This window comes from Limanda limanda, chromosome 15, assembly GCF_963576545.1.
Source record: "Limanda limanda chromosome 15, fLimLim1.1, whole genome shotgun sequence".
Taxonomy (NCBI): Eukaryota; Metazoa; Chordata; class Actinopteri; order Pleuronectiformes; family Pleuronectidae; genus Limanda; species Limanda limanda.
Genome location: NC_083650.1, coordinates 3,784,822 through 3,806,637, shown reverse-complemented (window position 1 = coordinate 3,806,637; position 21,816 = coordinate 3,784,822). Strand labels below are relative to the sequence as shown.

Here is a 21,816-nt window from a genome sequence, read left to right as displayed (position 1 = left end):
CTCCTACAAGGAACTTTTCTTTTTCTAGAAACGAAGGAGATGTCTCCACCGTCAGGTGTCTAAAAATCTATTTAACAATATGAAAAACATTTATACTGGGATGGCTTAAAGTCAGTCATAAAGATTCAGTGATATTACAATAATACAGTTTCATAACCAGTTAAGAAAATCCTTGTAGGAGCTTTTAAACCCTTGGTTTGTTTTTGATGTTTTGTCTCCGTTTCGTTTTGCACCAGTTTGTTGTTGAGACTTGTTTTGACAAAGGGCCGCTCACCTCCCTGTGTTCGTCCACATGAGCATAAACTCTGTGCATTTACAATTAAAACATTTTGATGACTCTTAGTAAGTGGAGCGTTTGCTGTGTGTGTGTGTGTGTGTGTGTGTGTGTGTGTGTGTGTGTGTGTTCTTACCTCGATAATCTTACCGATTTTGTTGGAAGTATCGATCCATGTTGTTATGATGTCGTCAGTCTCAACTCAACATCATGGATTCTGCCGACACATGGACAAAATTATAAAAACATTAAATATCATATGAAAACATTTTGCATGATAAAAATCCAAATCTTTACAGTTGGTCTTCTGCAAATAATTGACCAACTGATCCAAAAGGTTTCAGCTGCAGAGCTGACTGATCGGCCTCATCCTGGTTCGGTTGTTTGTGTTTCCTGCTAACGAGTAAACAAACAAACAATGAACTCTAAATCTGCTCTGACGGTAGAAAGTGAAACTAAAGGGTGAACGTGAGCTTCTGATCTCACGTCAGACAACGTGAGAAACCTTCCTGTTTCTCCCCAGATGATCCAGATCCACTATCAAATGGTCTTCTCCCTCCATCTTGTTTCCCGTCAAACACACGTGTAACTAACAACGTTAATAAATCCTCCTGAAGGTTCTGCTGTTGAGCACCAACATGTTTAAACTTTCATTCTCTTTGTGTATGACGCGCTGCCACATTAAGATGCAGAGAGCAATAAATGCAGCTTTATTTAATGTTCCATGATTCTTCTTCCTCTTCTCTGACGAATGAATGCGACGTGATTTTAAAACGCGGTCCGTCAGGAGGCGGCGTGGGCGGGATCATCGAGGGGACCATCTTCGAGGATCAGACACTTTAATGCAAATGAGGAACTATAACCGGCAGGAAACACCGACGTGCATTCTTTCCAGGGAACGGCAGCGGAGGATGAAGCGGCTGCGGCTCGCTGCTGCTTGGCCGCGTTTCAGAATCCTTCACAGTCGTTGATGCAGTGGAAAATAAAAGCAGCGAAAACAAAAGCTTTGTGTCATGAAACATTTCCATATGTCTCTAACCTTAAAATACCTTCTCCTCCTGGAGCTAATGTTCGTCTGACGCTGCTGAACAAACTCAATCCATTTAATTTGGCAGATTTTTGTTGAAACTGCATCAACAGAAGCTGGAAATCTTTACTTCTCTCTGTTTATCTGACGTTTTCCTTCCTTTCAGTCTGGAACTTGAAAGGCCTCCAAACATCACAAGAGGTCGGAGCTGCTGCTGTCGCCACCATTAGTGACCAGGGGGAGATAAGTGCTCCTTGTTACGCTCTCAGCTCAATCCGATTTCTTTTCCTCCTGAAGATAAAAGACTGCAGTATTTTGCATTAAGTGCTGCTGGCACCTGTGTTGGGTTCGATACCTGCACGTCAGCGGCAGCAGGAAGAGCTGCTCTCGCCCTTTTATCCTCGGCTCCTGGTTTTCCCTCAGCTCAGAGGAGGAGACGCGGACGTGTGTGTTTTTAAGTAAGAGTTTGAAAACCTGAAAATACAAACACATAAAACAAAGATCTGCCACAGCTGGGAAACATCTGCTTTACAGCTCTTTTTTTCTACTGGAGTAAATACGATCTGAATAAAGTTTCTCACATCTTAAAACACAACATCAGATTTATTGATTTTTAATCTGAAATCCATCTGCTCGTTAAATGTAAAATGACAAACCTACAGATTTGAAATAATACATCTCAACTTCTCAATACCCTAATATTATAAAAGTTTGTTTCAGATAAACTGAACCAGAATCTGTGAGACTTTCGAGTTCTCGTTTCCGTTTTGACCTTTGACGTCTTCACAGGGACAAGACTGATGTTTGTGATTCAGCAAATTCAAGATGAAATTTCCAGACATAAGCTCAACGTCTAGTCTGGAATCACTTTCATTAGCAAAATCAACCTCACACACACAGAGACACACATGCACACACACACACACACACACACACACACACACACACACACACACGCACACACACACATGCACTCTTGTCCTTCTCAAGGGCTGTCCAGTAATAAAACTGATTACTTCTCCTGGTTACAACTCGTCCTCTGTCCCTCTCCGTCCACCTCTCTCTCTCTCTCTCTCTCTCTCTCTCTCTCTCTCTCTCTCTCTCTCTCTCTCTCTCTCTCTCTCTCTCTCTCTCTCTCTTTGTCTGTCTCTCTCTCACCCTCTCCTCCCCCTCCCTCTCATCGAGGACTCAGGGTCAGCTGAGCCACGTCCTTGTGATTGATGCCTCATCCAGGCCTCAATCTTTATGCCATTATGGGCCAATTACAGCGGGTTATTTGGACCGTGGTTTGAGGACGAGTGACCGAGGGGGGGTGGACATGGACACACTGGATTACAAAGCGCTGCTGTCCTACACACACACACACACACTCATACTCACTTACGTCCCAACAAACCAGCGACCACTCAGCGCCCTGTGACGGCGTGAAGAATGTCGCCCCTGTCAGTATCGCCCTCTACGGAGTCCCAGCATGCACTGCTCCGTCACCAGTGGCCTTCTGCTCTAACAAAGAGTCTCCATTCTCTCATCCCTGCTCGAAGTGAGGGATGAAAGAGGAGAAGGAGGAGGAGGAGGAGGAGTGAAGATGACTCTATTATTTCAGCGTTGATCTTCATGGACGGTTGTAGGACGGTCGGCTGACGGCCGGGGTGACCAGCAACTTCCTGTTGAGTCACAGAGACGTTTGTCAGGAGTACACATTGTGCGTGTGTGTGTGTGTGTTTGTGTGTGTGTGTGTGTGTGTGTGTGTGTGTATATGTGTGTGTATGTGTGTGTGTGTGTCACTCTGATCTGTGGTCCTTCTGATTGATTTGATATATTATGCTGAAGATGGAGCTCAGGTGGAGCCTTGAAGATTTGACCATTGCTATGGTGATCACCATCCAAATGCTTTTATGTAGTTTTACAGGTAAAGTAAACGAGGGACGGAGCTGATTCTGAGAATAAGCTGCCTGATCGAGGTAAAGAAGGAAATCAACTCATCTATCAGTTTCATGAAGTGTTCGTCACGGTGACATGAATCGACCACACAGGAGTAGAAGTTCCCTCTCGATGCATTAATACATGTTAATTCATGTCGGTGTCGGGGGGGGGGGGGGGGGAGTGTTAATGTGGAGTTTTATCACCTTGTCTTATAAACTGTCCATTAATGAGCAGAGCTTCGATATCGATAGTGAATATAAACCCATCGAATCAGGAGGCCAGTTAACGAGCAGATGAGATGAGGGTCGACTCTAATGATGAGCGATTTTATTCTGGTTATTAACCTGCACACACACACGCTCTGTGTGTGTGTGTGTGTGTTAGTGGGTTTGTGTGTGTGAGAGAGAGAGAGAGAGAGAGTGTTTGTGTGTGTGGGTTTGTGTGCGTCAAATTGACGTCCTGTAGTGAAGTGATGCGTGGACAACCAATATAATTAGAATCTACAGTTCATCAATGTTCATATCAGAGTTAATTTCACTACAAATCAACTTTAATGTCCTGAAAAACAATGATGAACTTGAACTTCTTCAGATAAGATGATGGACAACAGATGAAAAACAAAGTGAAACGACTGAGATGGAAACTTCAGATTACACTGTTCACATCCGCTGACGCAGCCTGAGAGGAAACAGCTCTTTAATGACTCTTAATAATATGAATCTGCCGGTTCACTCGTTTGATTGACACGTCGGCTGCGTGGGTTTGATTCCACGGTTCTGTAAGTGGCACAATGAAATTTCATAATTACTGAAGGGGTTTGAATGAATGTGCTTAAAATTTGCGTTTGAATCTTGTTCCTGTGAAATCTGGACAAAGAAAATGATTTTGCTGAATGGATGTTAAATTTTAGATTCTTAATCATTAGATTTTAATGTGTGCTTGTATTCAATATGCCTCATTGTCTTGTTTTGTATCTGCATGTTCAACTAACAATAGTTTTATGTGTGTTCTTTATCATTTAAAAAGAGAAACATTTAAATACTTCTAAGGGATTTTTTACTGTAAATTAGCTCTTATTTCAACAGGAGTCTGTTCAATTCAAACTTCTCTTGTAATAATTTCATGAGAAATTTCCATAGAATAAAAACACGTTTGTCCTCCAGCTCCTGTTACTTTGTCGACGGCTTTTTAACATGATGAATAAAACATTCACGTAAAACAGAAAAAGGGGAAACTGACGAGTCTGACATTTCTCTCATGATTCTCTATAATCAACCAACACAGTGATCAGAGTCGTTATTACTCTGCAACACGATAACAAGTCGAAATTTAGACTATATACTTTATTATCAGAGGTTTGTTCTCTTTCTAAGGCGATTATAAATATTGTTTTCTTCAAAACAAACCTCAGACATCATAAACATTTTAGAAAGATTCTACATTATCACTACTTTTGAACAATGGAGGAATTGTGGAGCTAATTACATCAAACAAAGTTAACGGCTCCAGAGCTTGATCAGAACCACAGAGAGTAAATAAAGATGGACGAACGCACAGATCCTTAAAATGAATAATATCCATGTCACTGCACAGTCTGGGCTTTCTTTAAAAGTTTGATTATTGAAAGAATTGTTTGAAGTTTGGAATGTTTTAGGGGTTTAATGTCAAATAAGAGAGTGTTACTGTCTATCATGATCATTCAGCGATGAAGCTTATGATACGTTTATTACTGTTTCTGTTTTAGAATCTCAGTTCTGGACAAACGCTGATGAAAACCCTTTCCTTTTTTTAAAGGATTAACTGATTCTTCCTGTTTCTCTTGGTCCAAACATGAAACTCTTTTTATCTGCTGTCATCTCTCTTCTCTTCATCTTTCTTCTTTCCGCTCTGTGACTTAAGGTCATTGACATTAACTCTCGAAGTCTTATCAGCGTCTCAGGATCACGCTGCCTGACCTCAGACCTTCTCTCATCCTCGCCGTCGCCTGTCCGTCATCCTCAAGGCCAGCCCCTCCATGCTGTGAAATAAACACCATGTGCAAACAGTGTTGGTGATTTGACAGTTTTTAATTATAACTTTTTGTACAATAGATTTTACATTTTCACAAGCTAAGAGGTTAATGATGCCAGAGAGCTGAGGGAGTCTCCAGAGAAGCAATGTCTGTTGTTTCAAAACGACAGATGGGATGGAGAGAGCATGTCCACCATCTTTTTTCTTTATTTTCCTAACATCAGGAGGAAGAGCCCCAGTTTCGACCCGAGGAACTTTCCTACGTCTCTTATATTCCAGCGCCTGTGAAGGTCTGGCGAACGACTCTGGGATTCAAATATAAAATCAACAGTTGCTTTTTAAGACACAAGAAGAGAAGTTCGTCCTGTAGCGTCTGGTAACATTTCTCTTAAACGTTTCCCTCCACACATTCAGTCCGTGGGGTTGAACCCACTCGCCCACCTCTGGTCAAATATACCTTTAAAAAACCCTTTTTAAATGTTATGGTATAGAATATATTTATCTTTCCTTCACAGTCACCATGCAACAACAATCGTCTCTCTCTCTTCTCGAAACCATAATTCTTTCAGCAGTAAAACCAAAATAAGTATTGGAAACGGCTCTGAACATCTGTAAAAAACAACAAAAATCAGAGGAGCTATTTAAACGGAGCAATAAGCGGCCGGTCCGTCTCCTTCGATTCAACTCATCCACAGTACAAATTCGTAAAAGATAGAAAAATAAGTTCAAATCTTAGCCAAAAAAACAACGAAACAATAGTATAGTTAAGCAATGTGGTGAACGAGGCTATGGTACAAAAGAATAAGCTGAGGAAATACAGTCGTGTTGAACTACAGAGTTACATTGATATCCTCTTTCTCAGATGCAGTAATATTCCATAATCATGTACATACTGGGAGAAAATATACACATTATAGGTAGTTGTAAAAAACAATATTCTGGCATATTCAACGTAGTATCTGAATGTCAAAATAGCTCACAATGCTCTGGAACAGAAAATCATCGGACGTCTATTTGTCCGATTTATAGCTTCAGCCAAGTACGTACAGTGCATATACCATGTTTATGCTCAGTGAATAACACAGAAGTTCTACGATACATTAACCGTGTTCTAAGCTACGTAAACTGAAGCAGCGCGTCGTTAATGCTCAGGTTCGACGTACCATCACGTCCTGACCACAAGGTTTGGATTTCCTCTTGGGGGGGGGGGGGGGGGGAGCTGATGACAACTGACGCACGTGTCTGTCTGAGAATCAAACGTGAATTTTCGATGTTGTGGCTTTTTTTCGCAGAAGTCACCGGGAGCAGACGTACAATAAAGGATTTTTTACTCATTGTACCGAAGTCGCATGTCTCGTGTTTGAGTCGTTTTCAGATTAAAAAGACAAGTAAATATTCGACCATTTGCTAAAACGTTCCTCTTTTAAAAGCAACTGTCCAATCACAGCTAAGCAACGATGATAACGGTTGTAAAGAGGTGTCAGGAATTTATCGACGTTCTAACAAAAGCTGCTAATGTTAGCATACTTAGCTTACGGCTAACAGTCACAGTCAGGAGCAGAACTTTGTTTCCAATCAAATCAATCTTTAAGTTTCCATAGCAACAGTTGTTTTTAAAGTTTTGTACAATTGTAATGGTCACTATGTAAAATTTAACTTCTGTCTCCTGAATTCAAATTAGAATTATTCTATAATTTCAATGCATCAATCTCATACAGTTATTAGAGTAAAGTGTGTTGATGCTAAGTGACACTTTAAAACCTAACCTGAAGGAGGCGGAGCTTAGCAAATGGTCAATTCAAAACGATTGCTCCCGAAAACGTGTCGACAGTTTCACAATTGAGGCGATAAGTCGTAACAATGACCCGATGAAGAAGCTCCGTTTCCTCTGACCTCACTCGAGGACAGTAAGCGTTGGAGCGTCCTCAGCTCGTGTCCGTTCTCAGGACTTGGCGAGATACGTCAAAACTCAATAAAAAACAAAACACCACAGGTTGAGGTGAAGTTGCAGCAGCTGCTCCATCACTTCTCATATAGAAACACTGAACATGGCTTTGACTTCTAACAGTTACACGTATGTACAATCACTAAAGAGCAGCATGTGATCGCAGAGAGGAATCACTCTGCCGGCCAAACAATGCGTTAAAAAAAGAAGAGCAGAAGCCTGGTAGGTGTGTGTGTGTTCTCTGTGTGTGTGTGTCTGAGTGTGTGAACGTGTGCGGTACTTGTGTGTGTGTGGGTCCTCGTCTGTGTGCTTTTGCCAGAGGCGAAGTGTGTTCAGCTTGGGCTACAGTTTGGACGCAGATGTTTCCGACTTCTCTGATGTTACAGGTTGTTGGTGTTCACCCTGGAAAAAGGAAATACCTTCAAGTGACATTTTATATTTCAGGTAAATATCGATGTCGACCTTTCAAGAATTAAAAACACCAGATTTCGTCCCTGACGTAAACAAACAGGAACCACAGGGGAGAGAGAGGAACACCTAACGAGTCGCCGGCGTGAGGAAACGTAGCCGATACTGAACGGACTGTGACTTTTAAGCGAAAGATCCCACCGATAGCCTCAACACACAAACAGACGTGGGTGGAAACCGATTGGACGACAGTGAAGGTCAATGTGAATTTACATCGTGTGAACCGATCCGAGAGCCACCAGCTGTGGTTTGTTGGAATGTTAATCCTTGAGTACTTTGTTATTTCCGCCCGATCGAGCAACACGAAAAAAGCTTTGAATCCCTTTCATTTTTTTCAAACTAACCGAAAGGGAACACACAGCCAAACCGAGTAGATATAGTAGATCACTGTTTTAGCACACAGCTGCAATGCAAAGAAACAAAAAACCCATGAAACAAGAAAAATTCAATAGAAAAGAACAAAGTACGAATCAAAGTAGAGACAGATTCCAGAGGGAAATAAAAATACGACAGGTTTTACTGAGAAGAAGGCATAGAACTTCTTGTTTTGCTTTTTCTTTTGTACAAATGTGTGTTTGTCAGTTCGTTGGAGCGCGTTGAGGCGTCGAGGCTACAAGTCGCCCGGAGAGGAGGAGGAGGAGGAGAGTGCCGGCAGGCTGCAGTACCACAGCCAGAGCAGTGGGGGCAGCAGAGAGGTCGGGCCCGCAGGCCGTCTGTAGGCGGCCGAGTTCCTCACGATGGCGTTGGACGTACTGGGACCATCGATCTGAGGATCCTGAGAGTCAGACACAGAGAGGAGATGCTTACTTTAAAAATCTTTAAATAAATAAAGCCTTTAATGAGTAATTTAATATTCATAAGTTTAATTAGATTTTAGCTAAGATGTTCCATACATTTCTTTATGCAAACAGTTATGTTTTATGATCTTTGACAGATTTTTTCAATAGTGAGCTAATAAGCTGAATTTTCCATGTGGGACAAAAGCTTAAGGCCGGCGCATGCTTCTGCGTCGTCAGGGGCCCGCAGGCACGCAGCTGTAACGCAGGACTCGTTGTCATTCAAGGTTCTCCAACCGTTGCGCGTGTTGCCATGCAATTCCCCGCCAGAACACTAGGCGCAGTAATGTTTACGTTTTTAATGTGTTTTGCACGAAGAAGAACGATTTATTTACATCGCCACGGCGGCTTCGCAGAGCCTTTTTCTGGCGGAAAAATCCGCCGGTTAGTGACGGGTTATACTAGTGGACATAGTGTCGGATCTCTTCTGCCAAGTGCTCTTCTATCTGGTCCATATTCGTTCTTCTAAATCTTCCGTGGTTTCCGGGCATGAACCGGAAATGCGACTCCGGAAATGATGTAGTCAGCAGACCAATCACAGCCCTCGCGGCCGGGTGACGCTTACGGGGCTTTGCCGTCTAGTTAGAAAAATTGGCCGACGCACGTAAGGACGTAGGAAGGGCCGTGAGGGGCCCGGAAGGGCTCTTGCGTCTCCGTTCCCGTGAAAACGCAGAAGCATGCGCCGGCCTTTAAGCCTCATTTCCGGTTGTATTTTTTATGCTTTGCATCAGTATAAATCAGATTTATCATGATATTGATACATAATGACATTGAATGTGTAGTAAAAATGTACAGGTAGTCGTATGAGTAGTAAATTAAACAGTGTCAAGGCTGCAGTTTAAATCCTGCATGTGAGATGTGGCATATTTAAAGATATTAGACTTTTAATTGAATAAAATCATCCATAAAATCTGTAATACATTCATCTGCTGTGACACAGTGGAAAATCAAAAGGTTGTTTCTGTAAGTTAAAGGCCACAGTGGGAAAACTAAAAAACACATTTGTGAGTCTGTCTGTGTGCATTTGCGTGTTTGTGTGTGTGTGTCTGTGTGTGTGTCTGTGTGTGTGATTGTGTAGAGCCTCAGCCACGCTCTCTGGCTTGCTAATAAAGCAGCAAGCTCAGGGCTGGGTCATCTCCTCGAGACCTGTCGCTGCTTCTATTAAATGTCAGTCCAGTGCATAACGCTGCCTTATTATATTGTACAATGACATTTGCAGTGAACTTTAAAAGCCACCAGATAAGCAACAATCCCATTTCAGCCTCAAAGGAACTACAAAGACCAGGAGTTTACAAAGGAGGCAGGAGGGAGCACGAGGCCGTCGCCGTGGCAGCAGGATCACAGTCCGGGATCATTTCATAACTCAAACAAGTCGTCTGATTCTAATTTACATGATTTTGTATTTATCCCAAATTACAGATGTCAGAGCGCAGAGACTTGAAACATGCGCACAACACGAGAGGTGTCACTGCTGCTCTTTTGGCGAAGGTCACAAAATCTACATGACCAGATGTTTTTCACTTCTTTCTTAGTTTTTATGATGCTGTGACGTCTTGAAACATCTTATTTATGGGATTTAAGAGGTTTAAGAGAATCTCAAGGTATTTGAAACTAAAGTATTTTGCTTAAAATCTACCAGCATTAGTTAACTTAATTTATACATTACCCTCTGTTCAATTATAAAATTCACAAGATGTATTTACATGATATAATCGACATTGAGCTTACCACACAGAAGACGCCATCCACAGTTGAGTTTGACTTCAGTTTCTGAGCCTGATACAGAAAAACAGAGAAACACAGAATTATCAACAAGTTGAACTCAATGTCCACAATGAACATGTTAATTTCCTCAGATCCAAATAACAAACAGATGATTTCAGTGTCAGGATTTGAACACCGGCAGTTTGTGGCTTTGGCGCACGGAGCCTGAACAGCGAGTCGAAAGAGACAATCCACAACTGATTCATTTGCTTTGATAAACAATCAATAGAACAATTAACAAACTAATTACACTTAAAATATTCTGCCAACACATTTAAACTCCAGGTACAAACGACACGCAGACACCAGCGTTCGAACGCTGCGACTGAAATACCAATAACCATCAGCATCTGTGTGTGTGTGTGTGTGTGTGTGTGTGTGTGTGTGTGTGTGTGTGTGTGTGTGTGTGTGTGTGTGTGTGTGTGTGTGTGTGTGTGTGTGTGTGAGAGAGCTCAGCGCTGATCTGATCGTTGAGGCAGAAACTGGAGCTCAACTGAAAAACAACAACGGTAACCCTGGAGATTTCTTTTTACCCAAAGAGCCTGTTCAACTTTAACAGTCGATGTTTGCTCTCAGAGAAGAAGAGAGAGGCTCAGCACAGATCCACAGTCTGATTTCATCACAGATTTATCAGTCAGTCACTGTCACATACTCAAACACAAGGCCTTTGATTCAGACTCCTCAAACATGTGTGTATCAGAGGGTTCGATGCTGCTCTGCATAACATCATTGACTGATGCTTTAATGGCTTCACAGTGATTGACAGGTACTTTACTGAGTATGAGAGAGAATGATTATAATGATTTTATGTTGGATTGTTTCTGCAGGACTTTGTGGCCTAAGAAAAGGTATTTTTCTCCTTCGTTTCCAATGACCTGCGAAAGTAGGTTGCCATGGTCGTCCATTCTCCATCAACCCCATCATCAAACCCATTTTGTTCATGCTGTGAGTGAATGTAGCTCCAGCTCTGGTTTCTGGGTATTCATGTGTGTGTGACAGTATAATAAATGGCTCCAGTGTTCACCACAGTGAATTCAGATTTAAAATAGGGATGTACAGGATGCAGCGGCCATGGAAATTCAGCGGGAAAGAAACGGTGTTCTGTTAAAACACCTTTGCTTCGGCGCTACATTAAAAAAAAAAAAACCATCGCCTCCGTGGAATGAAGTCTATAAATCATGAACTCTGTGTAAAAGACCCAAACCGAAGAACGTGACAAGAATTGTAAGCGTGGAAGCAGAAACCGTAAGTGGTCTGAGGAACATGATGACTAAACACAACTGGCACCAGTTTGTGTTTCAGGAGGAGCTTCCATCTGTGTTTGGAGTCATTGTTCGGATGAATTAAACATTTTCACCTCTCAGACACAAACACTGAGACAAGATCATGATAATAAACTTCCACAGCTCGCTGCTGAATCCCGAGGGCGCTGCTTGTTTGTGTTGCACAGCCAAAACATCCGGAAATTGAAATTACACTGATTTGAATGTTGAAATTGCGATTCCCATTCAGCCTCCATCTGCCAGTGCAGTGAATTCATCGTTGCGGCGTCAGCACTGGGTTTTAAAAACAAACTAATTTATCCATTAAGAAGCAGGAATTTAGAAGTTTGAAAGCAAAGAAGTTTCAAAATACACCACATTCGAAAAACAACATAGCAAATACTTAACAGTTTTTTCTCAGGATTGTTCAGACATATACAATCGCAGCTGGAATTCTAAAACCTGATATGTTTTTCTTTACGATCTTGTGAGAACCAAAGATACGATTCCATTGACCCGCTTTCAATTGGGGTGGAATCAGAAATCTCGCCTGAGACGGACATTAACTCAAACCCTGGTAAATAAAGCAAAGACTGCGTGCATGAGATCACAGGGTGAACTCAGCCGTTAAATACCTCACACTTTCTTTACTTGTGATTACATACACCCCCCCCCCCTCCAGCCTGTAAATGACTTCTAAGCATTCTATAGTATATTAAACAAACCGATGCTTATTTTCACTTCAAAAAAACAATCTGGACGAGAACAAATTCAAATGTGCATGTTTATTGCTGCTTTGTGTCCATTTGGTTTAGATTTGCTTAAAACCTCCATGTTCTGAAAAGTCACATTAGCATGTGGTAGATTTCCATATTTGTCCGGGGCACTTCCTGCCTGCTGCTGGAGTCAACGATATTCATGAGAACAAGCTGATGGAGCCCCGGGCTTTGCAAACATATATATAGAGCTGTGTACGAGTGTGTGTGTGTGTGTGTCTGCATTTATGTATGTGTTGTTATCTGTGCCGGCTTTGCTGTGCGCCCGAGCTAAGCTTCTCTTAGCAAAAACATTCCCATCACAGAAGGACAACACAGCAGAAACATTTGAGAGAGTTCGGGAATGAAAAGAGTAAAAAAGATCGAGAGAGAACAAGGGAACATGAAGAAGAAAGCTTCAAGTGTCAACCCGTTGTGACGCTACCCGTTGATTTCTGAGCCGTTAGAAGCCTCCACTTTGACATTTTGTTCAGCGCCATCTTGTCTTTTATTAAACGAGAAGTAATCATAGTTGTGAGGAGAAGGGGGTGGAGCCTGACTGAGAGGTCGAGGACACTGCACCTATTGGACGATAGCTAGATGCGTAATGGTCTATTTGACTCTAAATGGGTCATAATTTACTAAATTAACATCCACTTTATTGAAGAAGACTTGAAACGTGTGATTGAGACATGAACTCCTCAGGAAAATGTTTACTGACGTTATAAAGTGTGAAGTAAACGATCAGTGGAGTCGCCCTCTGCTGGTCATTACACAGAATGCAGGTTTCAGGCATTTCTGCCTTGGCTTCATTGTTGGTTTTTGTTCCATGGTTTTTACTGTGATTTAAATTGAAGCTTTCCAACCTTTTATATGACTCGATTGTTAATCCAACTAATCGGCGGGTGAAACAAGCACCATTTTCCTCCAGTTCCTCTATAGATCTGAGGCGCTGGTTCCAATGTTCCAACTTCCACCTTTATCTTTCATCTACTCTTTGATTCCGTCAAGCTGAGGTAAACACAGCGTTGTATGTGTTGCTGTGTTTTTACTGAGTGGAGTTTCTCTGGTTACTATTCTACATGTATGTGTGTGTGTTCCTGTTTTCAGTTGTGACGACCATTTTAAGCATACACCCTTCAGAGTGAGGGTGTTTCTGGAAAGTAAGCGGTTCTAACTATTTTCCAATGTGCTGTTAGAGGGTTAAGAATTGGTTTTAGGGTTAAAATTAGGGTCTAGGGAATGTATAATATCAATGAGTGTCCTCACTAAGATAGAAGTACAAACAAGTGTCTTTGTGTGTGTCTGTGTGTGAATGTGTGTGAGTGAAAAAGAGAGAGATCAATGAGCGGAGTGGAGTGAGTCCTCTGACATGCTTGTCCCCTGAGAGTGTCATTACAACGGCTCACACACACACACACACACACACACACACACACACACACACACAAACACACACACACACACACACACACACACACACACACACACACACACACACACACACACACACACACACACACACACACACACACACACACACACACACACACACACACACAGTTCACACTGATAATGAGCTTTGCTGGTGTACTGGTGCGTGTGTTCGCTGTTGGCTCTGCTCTGATAACACGTCAAGTACAAGTTAATGAGAGAGTTGCTGTGTTAAACCACTTTTCTAGCGTGTGTATGTGTGTGTGTGTGTGTATGTGTATGTGTGTGTGTGTGTAGATATTTGTTGGAAAACTAATAATAAATTATCATCTTGTTTTGATGAAAATATATAGTCAAAGTCACAATCTGTGATTCGGGTCTAAACATAGGTTTTCTATCAGAAGAAAGAGGAGAATGAGAAGTTGCTGTTAAAAAAACAAGGAAAGTATTTTTCTTGCTGTTCACATTTTGCCTCTTACAGTGTTACTTATCTATATTATATACATGTTTATGTATAAACATATACAATTTGGATCTAATCTTTGCAATAAAAAGATTTGCAATTTAATGACAAGACAAGCATTTGAAGATTTGAAACAAAGGTCAATAGATTTGTTTCAGTTTTAGTTTTTGGTGATTGGCTGATTAACAGCGAACACTTTTACCTGGAGAAGTGAGTATATTCGTTTTATATGTTTAAATGTTTGTATGACTGGAGCTGTGGAAATCTATGGGTGTTCATGAACACCCATAGAAGGTGGATTTCAGCTTGACGTTGCTGGAGGACTTTATGTTAGTGTCTCTAAACAATTAACAACTTCAGTGGTTTCACGAGGCTGCATCAGGTTGACCTAATGTTATTGGGCGAAGCAGCTCTCAGAGTCTCGCTCCGCTGGTAATGAAAGTATTATCTCCACTTCCTCTTGGACCCGGGAGCAAACCCTCACCAACGTTCAGGATTGCCGTGAATAAGTTGGGTGTTTCATCAGCCACTCGGCTGTTTGTTTCCTGCGGAAAGTGTGTTTCCAACTGGGAAACACACTTTCAGAGTCTTACCAGGTACAAAAATAAACATAATTTATTACATTGTTTTGAATATTCTTAATTGAGTACTTGGGAAATAGTAACATCGCAATGCTGAACAACTGCAAAATAAACATTTAGAAATGTACCTATACTTTCTTTAAATTATGTTTATTAGTCTTGATGACCAAAGATATAAAGATATCATTTGTGATTTTCAACAACCAGAAGGACTTTCCCACAGAACAGATATCCCTCTGTTCTATCAAACATTTATGACTTGCACACTGAGCAGGCAGATTGATGGTAACATGACCTTTAAGTTCAATATTCACTCCTCTTTTCTCTCTGCTTTGGTCTCCACCGTCTCCTGTGAAGAATATCTGCCTGTTTCGCTGCTAAATGTTCAACTTCTCAACTCGTACTTCAGCCTTACTTGTGTTTTCACTACAGACAACTCTCACTTTACTTGCAGCATATGAATCACTGCTTTAACTGGACAGATTTTGTAATGTGACAGCTCTAGATAAAACAAATGGAGTCTGCATGAAATCAAACAGAGATGGAGAGTGAACCCGAGGATGAAGAGGCAGTGATGTATGCAACAGAAACAGACAGGCAGCAGATGAACAGACACTGGAGATACACTGTGCAGATAGAGAGACACATAAAAAAGGATGGAAAGATGAGCAGCTCCGAAACTTTGTCTTTGTACAGAGAAAACAAACTTTCTGAAATGTCTCCTTGGATCCGGTCGTCCTGTGAATGCAGAACCAACCCGAGCCAGTGTGTGAGTCTCACCTGTAGGCTGCCACAGAAGTGGTAAATCCCAGGGTCCGCGTTGATGTGGTTGTCGATAGTGTTGGGGTTGCGGTCGCGGTTCTTCTGGGAGTGAGTGGTGGTGGAGGTGGTGGTCTGGACCGGGGACACAGGCTGCCACACCCCCACGTCCGTCCCGTTCCCAAAGGCCTGAATGGCATTACCTACAGAAAGGAAGGATGGGACAGGATCAGTCAGCTGTGATACTCAAATAATATATTTATTAAAGAGTGCTGCATACGATCTACAATAAAGCAACAGCACAAGACACTATGCTGGTAATCTTTTATATTGTGTAAACATTTTCGTTATAAAACTGTGACAGGGCAAATATAGTGTGTAGTAAATGTAAATAGTATTTCATAATATACTATAGTGCGCATGTAGCCCCCCCTATGATACTTTTTATGAGTTCAACTCTTTATTACGATCCCAGAGCCTCCAAACAAGTCTCTAGATGAATCTGAGCAGGTAAAGCTTTTCTTTGCAACAACAGAAATACCACGTCGTATTTTTCAAGCCGGTCCCTTTAGCACCAAACTGGATCCTATCGTGAATCACACGCTTGTTAGTCCCCATGTTAAAATAAAGCTCTATATTGCAACGGCCTCAACCACAATTAAAGGTGAGTTAGAAGGTACTTAGGGTTTGTTATCACTTCCCTCCATTATAAATTCACCACACAGTCAAAAAGCTGAGTGCTGATGTGGCTATTTACCATTAGGGTCCATTAGTGGCCCTATTAATAGCGTTCTATAGCTTTGATGTAAAAAGACACACACACACGCACACACACACATCAGAGGAAAAGCTGAGCTTAACAGAGATGCTTTGTGAGCGTAATGATATTCTTCCCTCCAACAGTCAATTATGACCCTGATACAGTGAAGGGAGGTTCTGCATAATGGCTCCTTTAACCCCACTGACATATCAACACATACATGTGCAAAGACAAACGTCTTCATACGAGCAGAAGTATTCACCCTAACGTTGTTTTTCATCGAATAATTTGTCAAATCTGATGCAAAATGTATTCAAATCCAAAGTTATAGGTAGAATTCCAACATCCTGGGTTTTTCTCTTTTCTACTAGTAGTTGTGATATGAAGTCTTGCTGAGTAACAGCCAGTTACACTCAACAGTGACGTCTCTTTGTTCTCTTGTGTCAGCTTCAAGTCAGCAAATCTGATGATTTGCGTCCAAACCTCAACACTGTGACATCCTGAGATTCACAGAGTTCCACTGCAGGGCCAGGGGAGCTGCTGTAGCACATCTGGAAACATAAATCCCCTCAAATGTTCTCAAATGGACAAATTGATTGCAGGCTGTTGCTCTCCTCTCCTTATGTTTTTTTCTTCTTCTGCGACTTTGCCAGCGTTCCCTTATTCCTGCTGACCCAGTTCAAGATGTTTCCTAACATAAGAGGAACCAGGGATCTCAAACTCAGAGTCAACAACAGCTTAGCGTCTGATTGCAGCTCTGATTGAAAGACATTAGAAGAACATGGATTTCCTAGAGCAGTAAATGAAGGTTGCCCGTCACTGGATTTGTGTTTTTCAGACGAGACACACTGTTAATTGGACTGAACTCAGTGGTGTTTGAAGACACTTAAACACATGTTGTTCAGAGCCAGAGAACACAGCAGGGGCTCATCCTCCTTGTCTTTACTTTCCTTCCTCCTGCAGAAGAGGCTGCGGCTTAAACTCGTCCCGACCTAGAAACAACCTCTGAGTTAGTTCCACTCTGCACATTTAATAAACGTTACTATTAATCTGAGACAAAGTGGAACCCGAGACGTCCTCACTTCATCGCCGTGGCTGAATTGACCTCTTGAATTAACAGACATCCCAAAAGACGTCTCGCTGTGACTGAAAATGTCGTCAACACATCAGCGAACGTAAAGATATTTATTCACCGGGAGTTTGGTGAAACTGGGATCATCTCTGACAGAGTTAGGACTGTAGCTCTTTGGCTTCACTGCTCTACACACAGATTAAACTTCAAGAAGGGAAGGACCTTCTTAAAGTACATTGCACTAATCTTTAAAGTGTGTTTGGATAATAAACCCGAGCGCATACGGTGGAGTTAATGTCTTTTCACAATAGATTCAGTGCCGAGGACAAGCTGCTACTGTTGAATCAGAATATATAAAAATGATTTTGCAGCCACTGCAGATGTAACAAACACACTATTTTTTATAAGGTATATTCGGTGTATTGAAGCTCTAATCTCCCAAATCACACTGAGGACTGTTTCTCACCTGAGAGTCTGAACCAAGCTTCATGTATTTGATCCATTTTTTAATTTCATCTGGTTACTTTTGGGTTCACATTGTAATTTAGGGTCTAAAGAATTTTGTCTGTCATACATACGTCCTGTCATCATCACCTACGTGGGCTGCGTCTACCTGTACTTGACACTGATTAGTCTGTAGACGGCTTTGCATTTCTGTCTGAATGGAAAAAAATAATGAGGTACTTGATTTAGTTGACATAGTAATATTATTATGGTGCTACTACCGGAGTCACCAACCTCAGGCACAGTAGCCCTATTATACGCCAAAGTACAGTGATCCTTCAAATACAAGCTCCGTCTCAAGTTACATTTGGTCCGTCAGTCTGAACTATTCAATAAAGGGAGGAACTTTTCAAACCTGATATTAAGGTTCAGACTAAACTAAGAAATCTGAAGGTCTGAACCAAACAATGAGGTTGTGAAAGCACCATAACATTCACTTATATGATTGCACTTGCCCAAAGCATCCCAACACAAATATTAGATACTCCATGTACCTCACACTCATTGCTGTCAAACCTGGACACTACTATTGCAAGACATTTTACAAGATACACACAATAGAGCAAGAAAACCTCCACTGGTCAAAGGCCTGAACGCTCCACATATCAGATCTCAGTCTGTGTTAATACAATTAAGCCCATTATTGGTGTTTAAAGTTTAAAAACGAAGGCATTGATCACTGTAAAACCTTGAGGTGCTTTTTAAATGTCTCATTAAAGCCACTAAACCAACGATGTCAGCTGATGCGATGATCCTCTGGGAGCTGCATCATCGAGTCTGAGAAAGGATGACATCAACACATTTGCCCTGAAACTATTTTAGTTGACTAGCACATAACGGAATGAGCTGAGAACACGACACATAGACCTGTTTGTTGATGAGCTGAGGGGGACGGAAATTCCTGGATCAAGAGAAACACCAAACCCAATGCTAGTCGTGGTCTAAATTCATAAAACCAGCCCTTAGTGTCAAACTGGCTAAATCCCAATCCCAAAAAAATCCTCGCTTTAAAAGTCTGAAACCTAAAATTTGTCATCGAAAGATAAAAACATAAGAGTGCACACTCCATCACGCACTCTTATAAAGCTCCAAACCAAACATTAGTTCAACCTTCACCAGTGCAAACAGCGTGGTGCATTCGAGCAAACACGATATCATCTTTCCACTGCCGCAGATATTTGTGTTAGCTGCATGAGTTCACCTCACACGGATGTCTCCCACTTTATCTCACTTTACATGAACAAGGTTTTCTGTAATACTAGAATTATGATCCTGTTGGATGGCGTGACCTTTGCAGTCGGTGCATATCCAAGAAACAGAGGGAGGCACGACACTGGGCGAGCTTTGAATACATTAAATCATTGGAATACCAGAGTCTTCCTGAGAATATTAAAGCAGTGTTTTGGATATCCTGGGATCTCTGATAAATGGATGGCAGTAGTATGATATTTAACGGATTATTATACACATACACTGATGTGTTGGAAAATTGCTTCAACTGTTGTCGAGAAGCAAACGCAGCAAAAGAAATGAGAAAATTCTTATATTGTGGCGTGCACTCATGGGTGTGTCCTCTCACCCAGTGGGTCGATGGGAAATGTAAAGTCTGTAGCTATATATACTTCCCGTATGGGGAACATGTGCCTGTTCTTCCTGACTACTGATTAAACAACAGTAAGCAGTACCTGCGTCTCTGCCTTTCCTTGTCCTGCCACATTGGTGACCCCGTTTTTTTGAACATGTTCGAGGTGAAGGAGGATAGTGTCCCTTCCTCATCGGGGGAAGACGTTTTTTTCTTCCCCGGCTCCCGTGGACCGTGTCTCCACGACGACCATGGCGCAGCAGCTTCCAGGATCGAACAGCTCCGCGGAGCACGTTAAGCTCCCGGAGTTTTGGCAGAACGACCCCGCGCCGTGGTTTCAGCACATCGAGGCTCTCTTCCATCTGCGAGGAGTAACGGCAGACGACTCCAGGTATTTTTTGGTGGTCGCGGCTTTGGACCAGCAATCCACCCGGCGCGTGATGCAGCTCCTGCGAGCCCCGCCGCTGCGGGGAAAGTACACCGCCATCAAGCAGCTTCTCCTCCGGCGCTACAGCTTGTCAGCCGCGGAGAGAGCGGACAAGCTACTGTCGCTTCCCGGTTTGGGTGATGGTTCGGCAGTGGACCTGATGGACGAGATGCTGTCGTTGCTGGGCTCCGAGGATGAGGGTTTCCTGTTCCCGCACATCTTTCTGCGCCAGCTCCCGCTGCAGGTGCGCGCAGCCCTCGCCAACTCTTCCTGTTTGGCGGCCGGCGACTTCCGTGGATTAGCTGAGGAGGCGGACCGGATCCTGCTGACTTCGAGGAACGTCTCCGTGCAGAGTGTGGCCGTGGAGTCCTCGCAGTCGACGTTGGAGAACGAGGTTCCGGCAGTGACGGCTGCAGTCTCCACCCGCACACAGCGCGGCCAGCTGTGTTTCTTCCATCAGCGCTTCGGCAGCAAGGCGCGCCGCTGCGTTCCTCCGTGCGCGTTCCAGGCACCGGGAAACGGAAGAGCCGGCGCTCGGTAGCAGCCGTGGGCGCTGGTGATCAAGAGGAGCTGCTGTTCGTTCATGACTCCATATCAGGTAATCAGTTCTTGGTGGACTCCGGCTCGCAGAAGAGCCTTCTCCCTCCTGCAGCTACGGACCTCTCGGCCCGTGGCAGTGGTCCGCGTCTGACAGCGGCTAACGGCTCGGCTATAGAGACGTTTGGTACCAAGTCTGTGACTGTGTGTTTCAATGGACGCAAATTTCTGTGTGATTTTGTTGTAGCCTTCATTACGGTTCCTATTATCGGAGCAGATTTTCTGTGCACTAATGGGTTGTTAGTGGATGTAACTAATCGCAGGCTCATTGATGCTGTGTCTTTTGCGTCTTTTCCGTGTCAGTCAGGGGGACCCGGGCCGTTAACACACGCTAATTTTGCGGCGTCAAAGGATGTCTTCCAGCGCTTACTGGCGGAATTTCCTTCGCTGACGACGCCCGCATTTTCTGCCGCGGTTACTAAACATGGCGTGGAACATTTCATTCCCACTGCGGGTACGCCCGTTTTCGCACGTTCGCGTCGCCTCGACACCGTGAAGTTAGCCACCGCGAAGGAGGAGTTTGCTACCATGGAGCGTTTGGGGATCGTTAGGCGGTCCAACAGCCCGTGGGCTTCACCGCTCCACATGGTGCCCAAGGCGGATGGTTCTTGGCGGCCGTGCGGCGACTTCCGCCATTTAAATAACATTACGGCCCATGACCGTTACCCAATTCCGCATGTTCAGGATTTTTCGATTCGTCTGGCGGGCATGACAATTTTTTCTAAAATCGATTTGGTGCGAGGTTATCATCAGGTGCCTGTGCGGGCAGAGGACGTGCCCAAGACTGCTGTCATTACGCCGTTTGGGCTTTTCGAGTTCCTGCGGATGCCGTTCGGCCTTAAAGGCGCAGCGCAGACGTTTCAGCGATTGATGGACTCGGTGCTACGTGACCTCGCGTTTGTTTTCGTCTATTTGGACGACATCTTGGTGGCCAGCTCGTCGGCTGATGAACATTTGTCGCACCTTAGGCAGGTTTTCCAGCGCCTTGATGGGCATGGTCTCATTGTCAACACAGCCAAGTGCCAGTTTGGGCTGTCTGTCATAGACTTTTTGGGCCATCGCATTTCGTCGCAGGGTGCGGTTCCTTTGCCCTCGAAGGTGCATGCAGTTGCGGATTTTCCCCGTCCGGTCTCGGTCAGGTCGCTACAGGAGTTTTTGGGCATGGTAAACTTTTACAATCGTTTCTTGCCGCGTGCGGCCCAACTCCTGCAACCATTGTATGGTGCTTTGAAGCTTAAGAAAGCCAAGGACCAGGTTGATTGGACCCCTGTGAGGATCCAGGCTTTTGAGGGGGCTAAGGCTGCCCTGGCTAACGCGGCGCTTCTGGCGCACCCCGCGTCTCGGGCGCCCATCGCCCTCACGACCGATGCTTC

General features: G+C 43.3%; 1 protein-coding gene across 1 annotated transcript in view; it reads right to left on the bottom strand.

Annotated features, from left to right (window-relative positions):
* Positions 1–8,257: 8,257 nt before the first annotated feature.
* Positions 8,258–21,816, bottom strand: part of gfra1a (gdnf family receptor alpha 1a) — a 76,559-nt gene continuing 63,000 nt past the window's right edge. Inside the window, exons 9-11 of the mRNA XM_061087562.1 lie at positions 15,523–15,704; positions 10,212–10,259; positions 8,258–8,422 (exon numbers count right to left, since the gene is read on the bottom strand). Of these exons, the coding sequence (XP_060943545.1) occupies positions 8,258–8,422; positions 10,212–10,259; positions 15,523–15,704 (395 nt within the window). The remainder of the gene's footprint in view (positions 8,423–10,211; positions 10,260–15,522; positions 15,705–21,816) is intronic.